Below are 22,180 nucleotides of genomic sequence, written 5' to 3' on the forward strand. Positions count from 1 at the left end.
TAAGCGATTAGGGAATTGGGAACATAAACAAAACCGTGACGAAAGAGCCGAAATTTTACTTAAACAAAAGCTTAACCAAACCATCTCTAGCACAGTGGAGACTGATTTCTTCATATTATTAATGTAATAAAGACAGAAATTTTTCCAGTTCAATGAGAGTGACCAAGTTGTAAATTTTGGAAATTTCCACGGACAACGCCTGGTCCTAAAACGAATTAGTTCAAAAAGAAATGACAGACAATCTATTAAGTTTAACATATTTAGATTTTTACAGCTATGGTGAGAAACGTTTAAAATCTACAACAGCCCTGTCGCATCCTTTGAGATATACTAGTAATGCGACAAAAGAGGTATTTGACATTGACCGGTATCGGCACCCTGGGGATTTGGCAGTCCGCGTGTATGCACGCTCTGCAACCGTCTTCGATTCCATCCACTCGTAGAGAGCTATTTGACTATGTGCAATGTTTTAAGATTTAAAAAGAAAAGAATATTTTATATTTTTATGTACATTTCTTTACAAAGCTATATTTAATTATAATTTTCTTTAAAAGTATATTCATACAATTGAAGAATACCAGGTATGTACCGGTACATCCACCACACATTTTATTTCACCAAGTAAGTTTTTATTATTTTATTTTTAATTGTAGCCCTTATATCGTGACTAGCGATTCAGAATGTAATTGTGATATTAAAAATGCATTTAGAGAAGTCTACGGTTTTTACTGACTTATCGAATAAATGATACGAATGGACCCTAGACTATCATCGACGCGCAATTGACTGATTGCCCCTGGATGTCGGCTTCTTACAGAAACACAGCTTCCCTATCATCAAATGTCACGGCATGCCACTGAACCACAGTAATGGTCTAGAAGAGTCTGACGTGGCTTGCAAACTGCAGTTTGGCCATTATGAGCTTATACCAAATACAATTCAATAGCTTTAAAATTCAGTTATTTTGATGTTTATGCACAAATGAAACAATTTATACATTTATATAGTTCAAATGTTCCCAATATATTAGTCCTATCATCAACATAAACAAAAAAAACCAAATTTTAAAATTATTACACAAAGATATTTAATGATCAGCATTTAACTCTAATCAAAATTTCCTACAGTGAGATATATTATAGGAAAATTATGATCAAACTTATATATAATGACAAACATCATCATTTAAAAAATTAAAGATTCATGTTATATATTACACAAACTTTTAATTTCTTAATAGTTAAATGAATTTCATACATATATAAAAAGTGTATTCAACTATTAATTATAAATTTATTGATAAATCTTATTAAATTTATAATGTAGTATTTTTTATCTATTAAAAACTAAAGTTCCATACTAAAATGACAACAACAGAGAAAGGAATCCTGCGGAAGTTCTTTATTACTGTTGTATTTATATATTTAAACACATTGCACGACTCTGCGGGATGCAAAAGTATAACACAAGAATCAATTAAGGAGTCCAAGTTTTAATTCAGATTAAATGTTTTTTTCAAGCCAACACATACATAAATTCAAAAGAATGTTTAAGATGCATTCTAAAGCCTATGAGTATTTGGAATTTTAAAATATTCTTTTAAAAGTTTCAACATGTAATAAACAGAAGGATTTATGAGATGTGTTGTCTCAGAAATCATTTAATCTACATTTAACTCTGGACGCCTTAATTGTGTTTATATATTTATAGAACTGTTCTATATACTATTTCAAATAAAAACAAACTATACCACTACAGCTATGCACCACTTAATGATAGCAGTCTCATAAGATTATAATAGAACTGAAAAAATTTATAGTTGCCTATACCGTTTCTATTTTTAGATATGTTTAGATATGTGTACTTAAGACCTATATAAGTAGAGACTATACCATAGAGAATTGTACAAGTATCCACTACAATTTTCAGTTAATAATGTATTCTTGAAACATATCCCCGTTGTTAAATGGTACATACTAGTATAAAATTCAAATAATTTCAGTAATGTCCAAATAACATATAGACTAGGACTTTTATAATCAGGATTTTAAATTCAGAGATTTAATCTTCTTTTTTTAACCCGAAAACTAGCTAGAAATTATTTATCAGGATATAAGCATTAATGGATTTCAAATTAATTTCTTTAAAAATGATTTTTAAGAAATAAAGATTTTTAGTAGTATACAGAATAAAAATAAAGAGACTAAGATGAAGTCATTGAGTTTATGAAATCTCTACTGTAATTGCTGTTACAATTGGATTATATTAGATACATCCCACTATGCATCAGTCTCAGCCACAATCAATGCACTGGTGAACAGTTTAATAAGATTTTACTGGAAAGTCTGGTAATCTTACAAGATGACAGAAGCAAACAGCTCTATATTTGCATTTTTGGACTTATTCTGTCAAAATAACTTTGGGTTAATACAAGGGGTGTTCATAAAGTATCGGACCTTTGGTCGGCAAAAATACATTTATTGATTTTGAGGTACAAAACCCTAATTCCCTTCAAAGTAATGTATACATTTCTCCCAGTGCTCCTGCCATTGCTGGAAACACTGCTGGAACACATCTTTTGGAATGGCCATCAGCCAGTCCATCGCATTCCGCATGATGTCTTCTCTTGACTAAAATCGGGTTCCTTTTAGCGGCATTTTCAGCTTGGGAAATAGCCAAAAGTCACATGGAGCACGACGAACTACAGGAATGTTGTGTTTGGTGACGAAAGTCCGAATCAGATGTGCAGAATGGGCGGGTGCGTTATCATAATGGAGCTGCCAAGTTTTGGTTGACCACAGATCCAGTTATTTGCATCGCACAGCATCACAAAGACGACGAAGGACCTCCTGGTAGTACTCCTTTGCGATGGTTTGGCCTTGTGGTGCGTACTCACAATTCACCACCCCATGGGAGTCGAAAAAACTGTCAACGTGACCTTGACATTGCTGCAGACCTGCCGCACTTTCTTTGGCCTAGAGGGTCGTCCCCCAAAGCCTGCTGAATCTTGCGAATGATTTCTGCTTGGATATCGCCAAGCTTTTTCCAAAATTTGATGCAATATCGCTGCTCACATTGTTCAGTCATTTTCCAACTTAGTGGAATCCGACAAGCGCTCACTACATGTCCTCACTCATAGGCTGACTGCCAGTGACTGATGCTTCCTACAGGCAGGTAAAAATTCAGGACTGCGCACGACTGTCCCCTCCACAACTCCACCGAAAGAGACCTCCCGTGCATCATTGGTTTACGTGGGAAAAATAAAGGTCCGATAACTTTTGAACACCCCTCGTACAGATGAGTAATAAAAATGGTGCTAATAATAATAATAATAATAATAATATAACCACAAAGGTGGTCATATTTCTTCATCAGGATTCACCGTATCCACAACCTGACGAGTGAAATGTGCATCAGCCACTGCAACTGATGCAGAGGAGGAAGTTTGCCAAAAGTATAACAGTACATGGATTCCCCTGACAGTAAAGAAATTATGTTAAAATGTTCTTCAAAATTTTCAAACAATTTATTCACCTGATTAGTATGCATATTTATAGGAAAAAATTCATATACTACTAATACCACTAAAAAGTCCATGTAGATAACATCTCTACCCCTCTCTCCCCATTGTGTACAAAGATGTACAGTACTGTACTTTTAGCACTTCCTTTCCTTCTTAAACTGCACATGTAATTAACAGATGGCCCTATATAGACATTGAAAGAAATTATCATGTTAGCATCTTTAATTTTAAAATGAAAATAATGCAGACATAGCTATAATTAGCATGTTCATTTATCACACAGTTTAAAAATTAAACAAAACCAATGTATACAAAGATTTCTAGATTTTTATAATTCTGAATACAAAAAATGATCTTAATGCTTGAATTTTGTTAGTACTGTATTTATATTTTTATGTTGACAATAGTTGAGATTTTATTTCAAAATTCTCACAAAATTATATTATTAAATAATTAAAATATTAGCTAAAAAGAAAGAATAGAATAATATAATAAAAATTTTATTTTACATACCAACACAGCCTGCAAACCTTCATTGTTCCTTTGCTGGTTACCATCATCAGCTACATTCATGATGAACTTTTGAATCTAATTAAAAATAAAAAATACCTGTCAAAGTTAATTTCTTTTAATTACAAAGAATAATTAAGTTTTAATTAATCTATAATGGATACACACAACTATCCCTAAGCTGAAACAAACCTTTATAAGTATTATCAATTAAATGCAAAAACATTTAAAAATAGCATTCTATTCTAATCGGTCAAGAGCTATTGATAACTATAAAGTGATATGTATATATGATATCCATTTTCATATTTACATATATCATATTTACTCTAAGTGTAATAATATTCAGCTATTGCATTTAGTTTTAACTGCATCGCTGTGTATTTTATTCAATGATAAAATGTTTAAAAAGCAACAAAAGCTTTGCAATGTGCGGAAAATATAATTTATTTTATGTTGGCCATCCAACGGATAAGAATTAAACATGTTAAACGGTTATCAATAATAAGAAGATAAGAGAACAGAATTTGTCATTGTCAGTTTTATTTATTTATTATTATGCAATTTAAAAATGCATAAAGGAGAGTTATTAGCATAATATTTTCCGTTACAAATTGTGTACTCGGAATAGATAGATTTATTATATGCAGTGACATGTTTTAGTTATCAAAATGACATGTCCTTGTTGAATCAATCACAAACAGCATATTTAATATCTCTGTCACAAGAGAAAATATTCGAAAATAATAGTTTTAAAGCAAGAAAAGAATGAAAATGATTGTTAAATCCATTATACAGAAAGATGTCCAGTATTTTCCAATACATTTTCTGCAAAAAATTTGGAATCTTCCGAACTTCAAGCAATCAAGCATTGTCGTAAGAAGATTACTACGTTGAACTGCCATATTTGTGCCCTTCCATGGGCACAAATATGGCAGTTCATCGTAGTTCAACTGTCAATCATATCTGTTCCCCAAATGACTAAAACACCATTGTACATACAAAATTTAAACATTTAAAATTTTAATAAATTTGGCATTATGTTTCCTAACTAGTCTAAAGTTTGGCTAAGCATAGGACCATCATTATTCCCATAAGTTTTATCATTATTCATAAATGTCTGTGCCAAATACAATGTCACACAATAGAAAACTTTCGTTGGCTGATTAAAAAAATGTAAGACAAAAATCAATACCTTATCAGTTTGCATGTTCTATCCAGCAGTTGGTATACCTTTTACTAAAGGTGGGTGAAAACCGAATTTAATATTAGTAACAGCAAATTGCAGGTCAAATATTTAATTTGAATAATTTCAAAAAAGTACACTATATATATGAAAATATTTATAAAATGATATGTGTTTCCATTACAATGGAGAAACTGTTGTTCATGATAACTTTTCTGAGGTTCATAATTAATGGCTTTAAGGCTTAACAGTAGCTTTATGGCACTGCTTTCGCACTAAATATGCAAAGTTTTAAAATCTATCAAATATTTTTATAATTTATAAGAACTTAATACTTTCTAAACATTCAATGAAATTGATATATGGTTTGCCATGCTGTTCTATACCATAATAAATGAGTCTACAATCTTTGACTTAGTCTCACACTAATGGACAATTTATATATATTGCAAATCAATAATTTTCACAAAACATTTCCTAAAATACAGAGAAATCAACAATTTCTATTTAAACTTCCAATAAAAACAAATGCAATCTCTGATGTAAAATATTTGTTCATATTAATCGATACATATGTCTTTCAAATATATCTAGCTAAAATGCTATATATTTTCTTAAAATATTCATAATTTTCATGCTTGTACACTTTATTTTCATTTTAAGTTTTCATATTAAAGCTCCCAATCTTACTTAACCTTTCATTTGTTTCATTATAAACTCCATTCATTTAACTTAACAGAATTAATCTTGAAATGTCTCTCTTCTGTTGTATATATAAAACATGGTTTATCAAAAAAATAAGATTGAAATAAGAATAAAGAGCAATTTTATTTTTAAATATATTATTTTATATCAATAAATAATTCTAAGTTTATTTTAGTGAGTCAATCATACCAAAGTTGTTATAAGTTGTCAATCATAGCCGTTAAAGAAAAAAATCATTTCAAAGCATACTCAAAGATGAGGACATTTAATCCATCACAACAAACTATTTATAACCCAATAAAAATACAATTTTAGAGTTTTATTATACAAATACATCAAATATATAATAAAACTTATTCTTCTAAATCTAAATGGTCACCATTAAGAAGTTACTTGCCAACTCACATACTGAAAAAACCACTAACTCCTATTTACAACAAGAACATATCAAACATCTATTTGGTCTTTCCACAATTTATTTATTTTTAATTTCATATGGTATCTTTTCCAGCCGACACCTTTCATTGCAAGAATTTCACTCACAAATTACTTCCATTTTAAAATTTTAAATACATGTAAAATGCACTGAAGTTGCATGATAGTTTCTTTTATTTTATATAACATTTTTTAACCTTTGCTAACAATTTTTTTCTGTAAGATGATAAAATAGATATTTTATACATGGTATTTTAATTATTAAATAATACCTATATTTATTTGTTAAAATTATGTATTTTTAATTTTGTTTCCATTATTTAATTATACGAGGCGATTTGCTCGGGACCGAACACTTATATAAGAATTGGACATCCGAAGAAATGGGCACTCGTCCTCCCGGAATAGAGTAAAAATTTCCAAATTGTAATCGTAAAAGTGATCGGGATAAGTAACGTCGCACGCTCGAACACACACACCATCCGTCTTTCTTTACGAATGCAATACCGTACTGTATAAACTGTATCGATACAATACCATAATGTACCAAAAAAAATTAAATAATTAAATATATAAGAATTTATTGACATAATTATTTAACTTCAAGCTTCGTCCTCCCCTAGAAAATTTTCTGCAAACACCCACAACGTGGATTATCTCCACATAAAACGAAAAGCCCAGCACAAAAAACGAACAGAACAATTCTTCATTTCACCACGAAGCAGTCGACCAAGGTACAGCACGTCTTACATTACGTTATTCAAATGCGACTGCGAAATCACGAGGTATCGAGCAAATTATTCGGTCCAAAACAAATTCACCCCGTACAAAGTAAACATATTTTATCATATTATTCGCCCTATATATGGTACCTTAACAGAATAATTTAAAAATTAACACAGGAAAAGAGTATTCTCCTACAATTAGTGGAAGTTGTTAACATTCTAGCGACAGGAAAAAAAAGGTGAAATTAACGAAAACACCAGTTTATTACTTCGCATTTATCAATCCCTACTTTTCATTAATAATCTCAAGAGGTTAAAATAGTAAACTCGGTGTAGTATTGCATACACACGATAGTATTCTGTCAGCCTTCCTACATTTTAAACGTCATTTACGTACAAACAAACACAAACCGAAATCGAATAACGTTGTAATTGATTAATAAACACCTCGTGTTTTACGCGTGATTTTTCCCGCAATATTTAGGAGGAAAAATCAAACGGCGATAGTTTTCTGTACGCCGAAGCTACGAACTGTTTTATTTGAAATTAAACATGCCAAATTACTTATGTACAATTTTACACGAGGAAAAAAAAAATATATATATATATATATTATAAACGAATTAATGAATATACCGTTAATATTTATTACGTAATTGGCAATTAAGTAGGGTCGGATTATTACGACGGGTTCCAACTTACGTTGCGACGAATTAAAAATTTCGTTGTAAATCAATGAAAGCCGACAATTGTAATTATCAACGGAGTGATCTCATCTTTCCAACTGGAACTACGGAAGACATAACTTCCTCGCTTCGTCGCCCGACACCTAGCGTCGAAAACTGGCAACCACTTCACCGTTTAACACGGGAGTCGGCCATTTTTCTATTTAAACATTTTCTTTATCGATTTTTTTACGTGTTTTTTTTTTGCGGCGTTAATAATTATAATTGCTTATTTTATAACGCGAGCCTTGATTCCACTCGAGTAGTGTTTCTCAATTTTATTAAGACCAAGGACCACTAAGTTATGTAGGGCTAATTTTTTTAATATCTACGTGGGTATTACAAACATCTGGGACATATTGTGCCATTTATAATATAATAATTCTAAAAACATGTTTTGAATATATATGGAAACATAATTAATTAATTTGGAAGTAAACTATTAAAAGTGCAACTCCGTTTAATAGGGTTTTAATTTGTATTAATTTAAGTTTGACTGCCCCGTCATCGCAGCCGTAGGTTTAAAAACGCTGAACTGGAACATTCTTATACGAGTACAGTCGACCCCCCTTATAATTACGATTCCTATAAAACTACGAAAAAATATACGTATTTTGGAAATGTTGAGTCGGATTAGTGTAGAATCGATTAATTTTATGGAAGAAAACCTTTCAATCAGCCGTAGTCCGTAAACTTGAGACGTGTCGGGCTGTGATTGGAACGACTTGTAAGAAATCGGATTCCTAATAAATTGGAACGTATCTATATCTTATAGGGCGGTCGACTGTAATAGAGCGTTCTTATACGAGCCTTGATTACACGCGTTCTGATACAAGTTACTCGTAATTGTAAGGCCAAAAACACGCGTAAAATTCGTCAAAACCGGAAATGTACCAACAACTATCGCTATCTATAGTAATGGCACCAGTGCCGTAACTTGCCATTCCTGTGCCCTGTGCAAGAACTTGCATTTAGGCCCCTTAATTAATTAGGTTTGGAAAAATAATAAAACAAACACGTGCATTTTGGGACACTCTTCCAAATGGGCCCTGTGCGGGTGCACCTGTTGCACCTGCCTAGTTACGGCACTGAATGGCACCTTCGATACACAAAATAGCTTTGTTGGTATCTGTTCTGTTCAGACAACGATAATTTTGGGAAAAATTTAACTAATGTAACTAATCTTTATTTAAGTTTCTACTTTTCTTAGCTTCGATGAGTAGCCAAATTATGTTCCAATTTGGGCAATCTCCGTTTGATAAAGTACCCCCGTGGTGCTCAAACACGAGAATCTATTTGATACACTACTAATTAACGATAGAATTAAGCCTACTTTATGTATATATATATATATATGTGAACTATACTAAATATTTGTGACTTGTTATTCGCAATTTGATCCGCAATCGAAAAGTTTGGGCATCATTAACGTAGACAATTGGATTAAAGTAATCTGCAATATCATCTCGTGCATCGTGGCATGATTGCCTTACATGGAGTCATCTGAATAAAAACAAGCATTACCTTATTCTCGTAAAATTTGAAGGAAATCATTATACTTGTGAACATGAAGAAAATACTTTTGAATGAAGCTTCTGCTTTAGTAATACTTATTTCGTATGAATAAAAGTAAGCATTAGTATGCAAGAAGTATCGTTTCTTCTTGCATTCATCTAGGTTTATTTTCAGTTAACGTTTAACCATGTCTGAAGAAGTTAATCTAAGGAAGGTTATATTATATTCTTCGTTTTTCTTCACAGTCAATGATTACAAGACGGCATTTAAGTTTGAAGAAGAAAGTGCCGAATGGTCGGCACGTAATTTTTTAGGAGTGACGACCGAATCACGTGGTGATGAAGTAACTTCTTTACAAAAAATGAAAATATGTTTGATATTTAGCCGATCCTGGATTGTAAAAAAGGCATAGGAAAAGAACTTGGTATAGAGCATTGTGAGCAACGTTGTGAAGAAAATAATAGCTCAGGATGATCATTGGATAAAATTTCCTACAACAGACCATTTTGTAATGGAAGCAAAACAGCTATGGCAAAATAAATATCGCTTTCCAACTGTGATTAGCGTGATCGACTGCACTCACGTAGGAATAGAAAAACTTAGAATTCGTGATGACTACATTAATCGAAAAGAAAACCCACATTAAATATGAAAGCTACTTATGATGCCAGATGCATTTCTCGTTTAATAAATTGCAAAAATTTGAACATCCACTCTAATTTTAACAAAGGCCAACACGTGTAACGATTAATATAAATTGAATACAATTAACAAAATAGAACACATGAACGAGTTTAAACGTGTCATATGAGAGTCGAGAACCTTTTACTCGTTTACCAAAAGCATTTGCTCGGAAGTATAAGATAATCATTATTCATAACAGAGGAAATGCTTCTGCTTCTACCTTATGCATTATTAGCATTTCCTTCGTTTTTTATTCATGCGGGCCATTAATTAATTAATGCCCGAACTCGTATCTCTGGTTTAACATTGAACCGGCAAAGAACAACACGACATACAAAGTCCCCCCACCTCGAGCAGATCACCCGCGAGTCGAGTTGCCGTATACACACAACAAACAAACACACAAACAGGAAAGAAGTGTGTAAAAGCGAAACTCCGCTTTTGATTGGCTGATGATTCTGACGAAATTCGAAGTGGACCAATCCGGAACATAAGTGGCGGAAGATAATTCATTTCAAATAACAGATTCGTTTCTGATTGGATAATAGACTGTCACGTGATCATTATGAAACATTTCTAAAAAATGTATTGTAGAGATGCCACGATGCTCAATTTTTACTTAATTTAACGTTTAAAAATTAAATTTAATAATAATAAATTTAAAATGACGCCATTTGCCAAAATGTTTTAAAAAATGCAACTTCTGACGTTACTGAAAGGTACGTGACGTCACTTACATTGGATTGACAAAAAATAGCAGAAGTTACGTTTTAGCACGCTTCTAAATAAAAATTATTAATAATAACAACGTAACAATAAAAAAAAAAATAAGTAAATAATACAACGCCTTATGAAGTAGCGCCATCTGTGGAGAAAGAAAGGCAACAGAAAAAAAGCAAGCAAGCATACTGTACTTTGGTTATTATATTAATAATGTTTATTTTCCTATTTATATAAAAATATTGATACGTATGTTATTATAAGAAATACTGAATAATTAATGGGATAGGCTATTTTAAGCGAATTTTCACTTACGCGATAGCCTTGAAAGGTATTGTCGCGCGTATGGCGGGCTCCTACTGCACATAATTTCTATAATTTCCAAAAACAATTCATTATTTTACGCAATTATATCCTCCACATTCTGCTTAAGAGCACATGGCACGCTTATACTATCGGCAGCCATATTGTCGAATAATGAATGCCCTGTGTTTGTTATATGATTGGCTGCTATGTCAGAATAATGCTTTACGCCTCGTAAAAAGTAAAATACTTGTCAAATTAGACGTCATATGGAGAGAGTCACTTCTAAATCGAAAGTGACATCAATCGCGTCGTTACGCCTGTATATTTATCTCACCTTTTATGCCACTGGAAACCGGCCTTTAAGCCGACACCGTGGCCATCCGAAACATTATTTTTAAAACTGCATTTTATAGAACTATTTTATATACAGTAATAGAGAGGTTGCGGCTGAAGTTTTCAAAGCGAAAACGTGAACGTCGAACGTTTAGCGCCGTCTTCCTGTAAGCCTAGAAGTTTGACAATGGCGTTTAGAACGTCAGTAGAATCATGCTCGACGTTTCAAACGCCATTGTCAAACTTCTAGGCTTACAGGAAGGCGGCGCTGAACGTCCGATGTACACGTTTTGGCGTTGAAAACGTCGACCTCAACCTCGCTAATAACTCGCTAAGTCAAACTGTGTTAACACAAAGCTGGGGCACACTACATAAGGTTTAACATAATATGGCCTCGTTAATTCAGTGCTTTTAACTCGAATCTATTGTTTCCGTCTGCCCTTCACCCTTTGATAGGTTCGTGAACTTCATTTTATTTTATATTCCGTGTGAATACAGACGAGTAAGATAAGCAGAGCCGGCCCTACCATAGGGCGAACGGAGCAGCCGCTCCAGGCGCTAACTCCTAGGGGGTGCCTCAGTGGTAAAGAAAATTAAAGGGTATAAATTAGGGGCAACCAAGGGGGCGCCATTATAGGATCTTGCTCCATCCTAAAACTTGCCTCGGGCCGGCACTGAAGATAAGCAAATACTACGATTCCGTAACGAACACAACACCATTATAACCTGGCATCGGCATTATTTTACTGATACAGTACGCAACCAGCGTTATTATTGAGACATAATGACGCCCCCTTGTGAAAGATCCGTAAACTCTACAATTTTGTAATAATTCTACGAACAGATTCCCGATAACGGCTCGATAATGGGAAATTTACCACCAATAATCGGGTATTAAACTGATTAAATCCGTAGTCAGGATTCTTTTATCTCTTAATCTTCGAATTAACGAGATTTTACTGTGTTACTATTTTCTTGTAGATTATTAATTTGAGTTTATCAGTAAACTTATAGATTATATAATCGCGTAAACCTTATCGATGTTTTTTTAAGATTTTGATATGGAAGTAAGTTAAAAGTTTTACTAAAAAATAGTTTTATCAACAGGTTTATTTCGAGTAATAGTGTAAATAAAAGTTATTTTCATGACACTTATCTATTTTAAAAACAAATAATTGACCCGTAAAGCTATTCTATTGGACTTTCGTGATTAACTTGTAGCTGATAAGTTGAATTGTAACCACTCTTAAGATTGCTTGTTTTTTTCTATTTTGATAAAAGATAATTCCAAGAAATCTATGTTTAATAGGCACTTTAATAGTTAATTTATTGAAAATTCACAGAAAAAGCAGCGATGCCATAAAAGCCATGGCATACAATACGATACAGTAGTAGTATCAGCGGCGCCCGCAGACTACAGAAAAAAAAGGTGGTACAGTAGAGCGTCGTTTATCCGAATCAATTGGGGACTGGGGTTGTTCAGATAACTTATTTTTCGGATAACCGATTATCTGCGAAAAAATATAAACCTATCCCGTGTTGTAATTTTTCTCCGTTGCGTATCGCTTCGCGTTGAATTTTCGTCGATGTTAAGCCTAACGTAAACTTTTTAAAATAATATTCGTGGCTATTGTATCGTTAAAAATGATTTCTTTATGTTTTACAAACGAAATAAATACATTGAAAAATATAAAAACAAATAAAAATTATGCTTTAGGCTGACTGGAATTCTTTCTGATAACCGACGTTTCGGATAACCGACTTTCGGATAAACGACGCTCTACTGTATAAACTATAAAAAGGAGCATCATATACATTATACAATAAGCTTTAAACTGATTTAATATCGGATCAACGCAAAGTTTTAAGACGTGGTATTATATAATTCTCAAACGGCATCAGACCAACAGCTCAGAGTTTTTGGCCTGTTATCTAAAAAATCTGCTTTAATATAGTAGAATTCGCGAGCCAATGACATAACCCGTTTCAAATGAAAGGTGCAATGTCATAGACTTGCTTCTATCCTGTTATATTAAAGCCGCTTTACTGGGCGAGTCCTTTGTATCTGTAGTCTTTTCCAGCCATTATGGATTAGGCCAGCAAGTGTGAGGTAAAGCTGAATAATTTCGATCAGCTCGTATCTAAAAAGTTGGCAGCTTGTGCGTGACCTGTTTATGCCAACTTTAACACTTGCCAAAAGTTAAGATGTTGCATCCGAAATTGTTTTCCACCCGCTGCTGAGGGACTTAACGATCGCACCGTATGTAGCTTTTGTACTTGTAACAAATGTATTTTCTTTTCGCTAACATTTCCTCCTCTTAAGTAACAGAAATTCCTCCACTTTACCTCACAATGAAACGGTAATTTATTTTCCACGGATGGAACTGTATACAGGGTGGCTCTTATGACATTGCTGTGTTGACAATTAACAAGTCGAAGCAATGTATTTTATAGAATCCATTAGTTTTCTTACACTCTCTTTTGCTGCATCAGCTACGTGATTATGTTTTTTTAATGTCGTGATTGATGACATCTCGTTCTATAACGGATGTGCACCCTCCAAAACAATCGAAAACCATTGCTTTTTTTCCGTTCATTTCCTATAAATTGATTGGCTATTCTTTTGTACCTTTCGTTTTTTTTTAACAGTAAAGCCTTCGCGAATTAGTAAGTTAAAAGTCTGGGATATTACCTTTTGTCAAAATAGGAAAAAACAAGCAGTTCAACTTATTAGCTAGAAGTTAGCTGCGACAGTTCAATACAATATCTTTACGGGTCAAACTTTTGTTTTTAAAATAGATAAGTGTCGTAGAAATAACTTTTATTTACACTTTTACTCGAAATAAACCTGCTGATAAAAACAATTTTTTAGTAAAACTTTTAACTTACTTCCATATCAAAATCTTAAAAACATCGATAAGGTTCTCTCCATTGATATAACACATAATAAATAATAAGAGTACACGGGAATTTTCCGGGGAGCAAGGCTTGGAAAATTTATAGAGAAGATAAATAGAAATAGTAAAGATCTGGTTATAGATATGATGGTTTACAAGGTTTATATATGGTGGTTGTATTTAAGAAGGTTTACAACATGGTAAAGCATGAGAAAACTCGTTTGAGAATGTGCAACAGTGGAGAGTATATTTGAAAAGAATAAGGTAGTGTAAGCGATGCAATGTACAGTACTGTACATAGAGTCTACTTTGAGGAGCTTGTACTGTACGTAACAGTGTACTTAAATGAATAAAAAGGAGATGTATATAAGGGTAAAGAGAGCACAAGCCTAGCACAAGTGGCTCCTCGTTATACGTCTCTTGTGCTAGGCTTGTGAATCCATCATCTCATTCTCAACTCTTTGTCTCTTGTCCCATCCCATGTATGAGATGGGACAAGAGACAAAGAGTTCGGAATGAGTTGTGGATGAGACAAGAAAAGTTTACAAAGATGACGTGTTTACGAATTTGAAAATGGTTGAGCAGATACATATTTATTTATTAATTAAGTATAGGGAACAACGGTGTAAATAAGAATAATGCTGTCATCAGTAAGGACCGGATTTATATGCGCGTTAAAATGCCTAAAATTGGTAGTAAAATACACTAAAATTTGTAGGTTGGAATGCATACAGTATGTATTGTAGACTACAGTTCTTCACTTCTGAGTGAGAGTAAATAGATTATCACGTCACAATTTAGATGGGACGGTAAGTGACACGAGGGATTTGAAAACTATGACGTCACAAAACACGTATTAGAATAATGTTTAGTGTTGGAGGAGCGCAATTACGAATAAAATTTTATAACTTTCTACACTCAATCATTATTGAATTTATTTTTGTGTATACAATTGTTTATAAGACTGGGTTAACCTAGTTTCCCGTTACGTCACAAGTCTAAAGTAGTCTTGTTCTTGTTTATAGCCCTGTACAAATGACGATAAATGAGTAAGTAAAATTAGTTACAGTACAACTAGAACTTACCTGTGATCATTGCAGTTTTGTCTCGTTTTAACGCTTCGTGTAGGGACTTTGAATAGGCTGAGACACTTCAAATCGCTTTTTTTAAAGCAAGAAACACAGGAAAACTCCTCTGTTTTAAATGTATCCTGTACAGTACATACTTCCTTAGCGAATAAAGTATATACAAACTCGTGTACTGTATACATACTTAGCGATTCAGCATTATTTTCCGCTGCTCTAGCCGTGATCGACCGGAATTCGATATAACGGAATCTTTTCTGAGCATGCTCTATACTCGAAAGTTTGACTTTTCGTAATAAATGATTCTCCCGTATATTTTAATTAATAAAAAAAAATACAACGCGATAATTTTATTTCAATTAATCAAATTATTTTGAGAATTTGAAAAATACGAGTGTTTTTCAAGGTAACGCGAAACTCGTAGGAATTTAAATGAACGCCGGTTGGACGTTTCAAATTTAAAATACTGTATTTGAATTCTGCGTGCTCGTCTGTGATTGGATGGCGTGATTGTACATGCGCATAAAAGATTTATAACATTTGAATTTGCAGTGAGCATCTGTGATTGGATGGCGTGATTGTACATGCGCATAAAAGATTTATAACATTTGTGATTGGATGGCGTGATTGTATATGCGCATAAAAGATTTAAAACATTCGAAAAACTAAAAACATTGGATATTCATTAAGTGGCGACATATTCTTTCTCCACGCGACACCATTTTAGATCACTTGGCTTAATTTAAACATCCAAAATGGTGAAATACCTGACTTACAGAAGACATATTTTTACGACACTTAATTAAGTGCTCTAATACATTGTTACACGTTCTAAGGGTGATATATTTTCGTACCCTGAACACTGGGAGTTCGGCCCTGGGTTCGCGCTTTGCTCGGAAGGGCTGGCCACGTGTAGTTTTCGGAGTTTTCTCCGGCATTCCGGGTCTTTTTAAGGGAAATTGGCCTAAATAGGGGTCAATTTCCCTTAAAAAGACTTCCCAGAATGCATCCCCTCTAGGAAGATCGCCCAAGTGTTGCGTTACCATAACTTAACAAACGAACAAACTTTATCCTGAACTTATGTACGTAAATTAATTGCCTGTACTGTTTAAGAGAGGGAGGGGCTCGAGACATTGTTTATGTGAACTTTTCAATGGTATTAGTGACATACGAACTTATAAGTCCTTATAAGTCTACTTAATTAGAAAATACTTTCAGGAACTTTTTAAAGTGATTTCTTCAATGTCAGAGAGTCCATGAACTATTGTACACGTAATTAAAGGGGAGGAGTAAAGGGGAGGAGTTTGCCAAAAGTACAACATTGTACGCTACAGGGAAGGAAGGGTCAAAAATGGCTGAAAAAGCTACACGTAATTAATGGACAGTTCCACTTACCTACTTCTAGGTGAATATTATTTTTTTAACATTACTTTTCGATAAGTATAAAATAATCAGTCGTCCCAAATTAAGCGGGACATTCCCGTGTTTTTAATGTTTTTCCGAGAAATGTCCCGTTTCTGAACTGTTTCATAATTATATTAAAAAATAATTAATATTCATTACATGAATTGTATGTCGAATAAGATGAATCGCTTACAAATTACAGCGTAAAAATGTTTAATACAACAGTAGCCCAATTAATGATTTATTTTTCAATCTGCTTCCACAGGAGAACTTTATATTAGAAAACTGTCCCCTATTTAGGTGTTACTAACTTAAAAAAAACCCGGAAACTTCATATGCCAGCAAGTTAAACAGGAACACGACCAGGGTTCAGTGGCTTTATCCACTCTACCATTGGTGGGCACTTGTCGGCGAACAGTGAATATACAGTACCAGTCGACCCTCCTATAACACTGTTGATTATTCCGTTTTATATGAATTCCATGTTGTACGAGTCACTTAGATTTTACAAATACGTGTGCCGGGCTGTGAACGGTTCACGTACTGTATTTGTAAAATCTAAGAAACTCATACAACATGGAATTCATATAAAACGGAATAATCAACAGTGTTATGGGGGGTCGACTGTACACCTCATGTAACAAAGTACCACGATCTTGCTGATCAGTTATAAAAGGGAGTTTATTGTTTTTTTGCTACTTATTTGAATTTAAAAAAAAATGGCGGATAAAGCAAACAAATCTACCCTGGAGCTGTATTTAACTATTTGTTTTCGCTACCGCTAGAGGGTCTTTATTTTGAAAATATAGATAAGTAAAATGCTCATTGGTTGTCAGTATCATCTGTCATCGATGACGTAAAAAACCTAGAAAACGGACGATCTACCGGAATCGATCACATGGCCTATGTGACGTTACGTCTCGCAGGTCATGCGTGCTTTTCCCCCTTTCCCAGGAAGTGTCCACAATGACTTAATTTAGAAGAATTCAAATGTTAGAAAAGCTTTGGAAGCTTGGCATCAGCAAATTAGAAATGCAAACTCACGGTTATTAAGTGAAATGAAGTTAATGTATTTCTCTTGTATATGACTAAACACATAAGTTTTGTTAATTAATATTTTATAAAAAGCAAACGAATTTCGAGAAAACATTAATTTATTTCAGTTTTAATTTAAAAAATATCAAGTACTTGATTGTTTCTAGGAGTTAATGCGTATCTTCTAGAACAATGGTTGATGACGTCACTTTGTGAGGCAAGTTTAGTGTTTTTATCCACTCGGCCACTCTGAGACAAATAATACACTACTGAATTACAATATAAGGCATTTTCAAGTCAGAGGCATCATTGAACAATATAATGATTTATTTATTTTAAAATACAGGTAAATAGTATATTGCATTATCATCCTGGTATTGCTTCTGATATCATCATTGCTTGCAGTGTTTGTCATTACATCACAATATGCAATAGGGTTTTTTCCGTAAATTACGTAACGCATATACGAAAGAGTGGGCACGTAGTCGTTACGATGCGTTACAAATGGACGGAGATGTTTACAAAAACATTTAGTAATACAAGTAGACCCCCCTATAACACTGAATTATGTACAGTGTTATAGGGGGGTCTACTTGTATTATTGTGCCGGGCTGTGAACGGCTCACGTATTTGTAAAATCTAAGTGACTCGTACAACATGGAATTCATATAACACTGAATTATCTACAGTGTTATAGGGGGGGTCTACTGTACTAGCTCTTGTTCGGTTCATGGAATATGGTAATGCGGCATATGAGCGATCAATGGAGGAGTTCCTTCCGGCAGGACTTTCTATGGGAGAGGGTTTGGTTTATTTGTTTACGATAGCGCGACACGTGAGCGATACCTCGCGGGAAGACTTCCTATGAAAAACTAGCTCCACATTAAGTGTTACAAACGTGAAAAAACCACGATTGTTCAGAGCCTTTATACTTTGATGGGCTCGATGAGAGCTCGGCCATTGATGGGCTCGATGGGAAGGTGACTGATCCATGTTCAGGTGTTAGACAGGTAAAGAAAATTTCCGCCAATTTAACATTTGAAAGTTGAAAATATGCTTTTGATTGGCTGCAGATTTTAAATATAAAACTTTCACATTAAATTTCAAAACTATACCGTCTCCAAATGTTAAATTTAATGCAATGATTCGTGAAAATTCAGTTCACTGACATTGAAACAATGTAAATATACTTTCTTAGATTACAGAATGATTCATTTTTGTTTCAAAAATGTTGCAAAATGAATTGTTATGTTACTGCTTTTTACGTTGTATAGTACACGTACTCAATTTTAATTACACTACTCACCAAAATTACGTATTACTTAATAAATTCATTAACAAGTGTAATACGTAAGTTTGGAATTAATTTGCAGTACGACAACGTTACCGAGAATTAGTGGAGATGGGATGATAATTGAAAAGTATTAAAAAAAAATTTCCATATCAGCATGAGATCCTCCATGCTGATATGGAAAATCCAACATTGTCTGAAGCCCAGCGGTTATGTACACATAACAGGAAAAAGTATTGAAATCGTATCAAACTTGATCCTCCCTGTTAAGGACATTGATGCTTCGTGGGGCGTCATAGATTCATGGGGCACCAGGAAAATTTGAATGGTGGGGCCCTGAAGTAAACACTATATATGGGAATGTTGACTTCAAACATTTTTGTTCAGGGAATTTTGGGAATAATTTCCTGGTATCTTCGTTTGTTTTTTAACGCGACTTCTGCCAGTGCACCCTGCGATTGCACCACACCGGTAATCTAGGGTAATCAGATTTACATTTCGATATTCTCAGTATCGTACAGTAATGAGTTTATATCAGATTTGTTTGGGGTCCCCAGGCAATTGCCCTTTTTGTCCATAGGATAACGCGCTACTGTTGATGCTGTTAATTAAATTTTGATGGTTAAAGGCCGAAGGGGTGGGATATATATAGGGTTGTCACCCGTTATATCTCGAGTGGGGTCGGACTTAATGATTTTACACGTTATTAGCATTTATAATTTTTTGTATAACTCATCTCTACTTTCAAAATTAAGCCTTTTGTCATTTTATAATGATTAATAATACAAAAAGATTTTATAAAAATTTCGTAACATATGTTGCTACACACTGTTTTATTTATTATGATTAATAATATAAAAGTTATTTTTGAAATAAATTCTTAAAACAGCGGGAAAGTTACGCAATTCAGTAGACTTTGCTGGACTTTTTGTTTTAATATTCGCAGTTTCTCTGTCTTATAATATTTTCATTCTCTAAATACTTATACTTTTATTTTTTATCGCTTTATTAGAAATTATACTTTAAGATACTGATATGCTGTCTGCTAATGGAACCTAGCATAGACAACCGCAGAAAATTTTTCAAGAGGAGCAAAGCTTGGAGACAAATAGTTACATCAATAAAAGCTTTACTTAATATTTTTGTTTTTTTACAAGTAGATTATAAAATACAGTATTGCATCAAACCTGCCTGTGGTCAAGGGTGTAAGGTTACGTATCTTGATCACTTTTATGATTATTGTGGCAATTTTTACTCGATCCCAGATAGGGCAAGTGTATCGCTTGCCCTTTCTGCAAACACCCATGGACCCTAGTGTAATAAAACCAGACTCATAAATTAATTAATTACCTTTACAATCTATATTGAATTTTTGACTATGTACTGTACCGGGTGATTATAATTAAAGTACCCATACTCAACGCTGTCAAAAGAGATATTTAACAATATAGATGGAACTGAGTCTGGTACGGTGACATTTAAAAACATACAAAATATATTTTCGTAGTAAAAAATTAGTCCTATAACTTGCCATTTTGGCACTTGGCTGCAACACCTGTATGTTTGTAAAGAAAGTACAGGTGTTGAAGCAAAATTCTGAATATAAGAATGGCTACAACTGTCGAATTTCATTCCGGTCAATTACAATGACCATTATCTTGACCGTATGCTCATTTATTTTGAAACTGTTTTATGAAAACGTCAATTCTGCGGCTGCACGTTGGGATTTTCTTCATCGTAAGAATTCATGTTGAAGATCATCGATTTTACAATCTGTATGGAGAACGATCACTCGATTCGAGGAAACTGGACATCACTTAAGAATCATTGAAGATCTTACCACGGCAAAGTTATAAAAGGGAGTTTATTGTTTTTTTGCTACTTATTTGAATTTTAAAAAAAATGGCGGATAAAGCAAACAAATCTACCCTGGAGCCGTATTTAACTGTTTGTTTTCGCTACCGCTAGAGGGTCTTTATTTTGAAAATATAGATAAGTAAAATGCTCATTGGTTGTCAGTATCATCTGTCATCGATGACGTAAAAAACCTGGAAANATGTTGAAGATCATCGATTTTACAATCTGTATGGAGAACGATCACTCGATTCGAGGAAACTGGACATCACTTAAGAATCATTGAAGATCTTACCATGGCAATCAACGAATCGTGTTTGAAGTTCCAATAGTGCAGGCACAGTACCACAATAGTTGGGTGTATCCTATGAAGACCCGTAGCAATACATTGGCAACAGAGCAAGTGTCAAGGATACGAGTCGTGAGGAGCGCCAAGTGCATTTCATGCCTCACAAGCATTTATGCGTCGTAAACTAAAAATCTAATGCATTACCAAAAGTGCCAAAAACATTGCTGCGACTCTGATCCTATGGAACAGTATGAAAGGCACTGCAAAAATTTGGTGAATCCGTATAAGATCAGCCTAATTAGCAATTGCTTTCCACTAATAACGATTGATCTCTGCATTGACTTTCTTTGCTAGAACAGAAATAAATGTGTCTTGACCATAGAAGATCCATTGGAGCGACGAACAACAAACATTTTTCACCTCAGTGGAATAACAAATACCCGTAAATATATCTACAGAATTATTTTTATTATTTACCAGTTTCTCACAGAAAGTCCTCCCGGGAGTCATTCTCTTCGGCAAATCGCCCATAAACAAATAAACCATACGATTTAAGCATAAAACAAACACAAAACTACAGAGATCTTTATTAATTCGTAATTATTGTTATCATAATCGCCGATACGTGAAGTAGGTGTATTTGGTTTCTGTATTGTACAATGCGAAAGCGAGATGTTATCATTAACGATTATCCGTGGCGTTCCTAGTGTTTTGATTACATTCGGCCACTTGTTTATAAACGACAAACACAACACGGTTATAAGTGGGGTGTGACAATAACGTCATACGCGGAGGCGGATTTCGTTACGGTGCAGGCGAGTTTTCTTCACCAGGAGGCGCTCTTTCGTTCGAAGCGGTGCCGGTTCTCCGGAACACACACGCGATTTTTTTTAAGAAATGGATTTCTTGCGACGGAAGAGCGTGCGATTTTCGTCGCGCGACCGGTAAATTCGTCTTT

General features: G+C 33.9%; 1 protein-coding gene across 2 annotated transcripts in view; it reads right to left on the bottom strand.

Moving 5' to 3' along the window:
- The window catches only part of LOC111612362 (transmembrane protein 33-like), a 33,040-nt gene extending 25,131 nt beyond the window's left edge, over nucleotides 1–7,909 (bottom strand). Inside the window, exons 1-2 of one of the 2 annotated variants that reach the window (XM_023353884.1) lie at nucleotides 7,787–7,909; nucleotides 4,037–4,111 (exon numbers count right to left, since the gene is read on the bottom strand). In XM_023353884.1, the coding sequence (XP_023209652.1) occupies nucleotides 4,037–4,096 (60 nt within the window). In that variant the 5' untranslated portion in view covers nucleotides 4,097–4,111; nucleotides 7,787–7,909. Of the gene's footprint in view, nucleotides 1–4,036; nucleotides 4,112–7,720 lie in introns of both variants that reach the window. The other variant, XM_023354554.1, reaches the window with a different exon arrangement.
- Nucleotides 7,910–22,180: the final 14,271 nt, after the last annotated feature.

The sequence above is a fragment of the Centruroides sculpturatus genome, unplaced genomic scaffold, assembly GCF_000671375.1.
Source record: "Centruroides sculpturatus isolate CEXI.00-Female unplaced genomic scaffold, Cexi_2.0 scaffold146, whole genome shotgun sequence".
Taxonomy (NCBI): Eukaryota; Metazoa; Arthropoda; class Arachnida; order Scorpiones; family Buthidae; genus Centruroides; species Centruroides sculpturatus.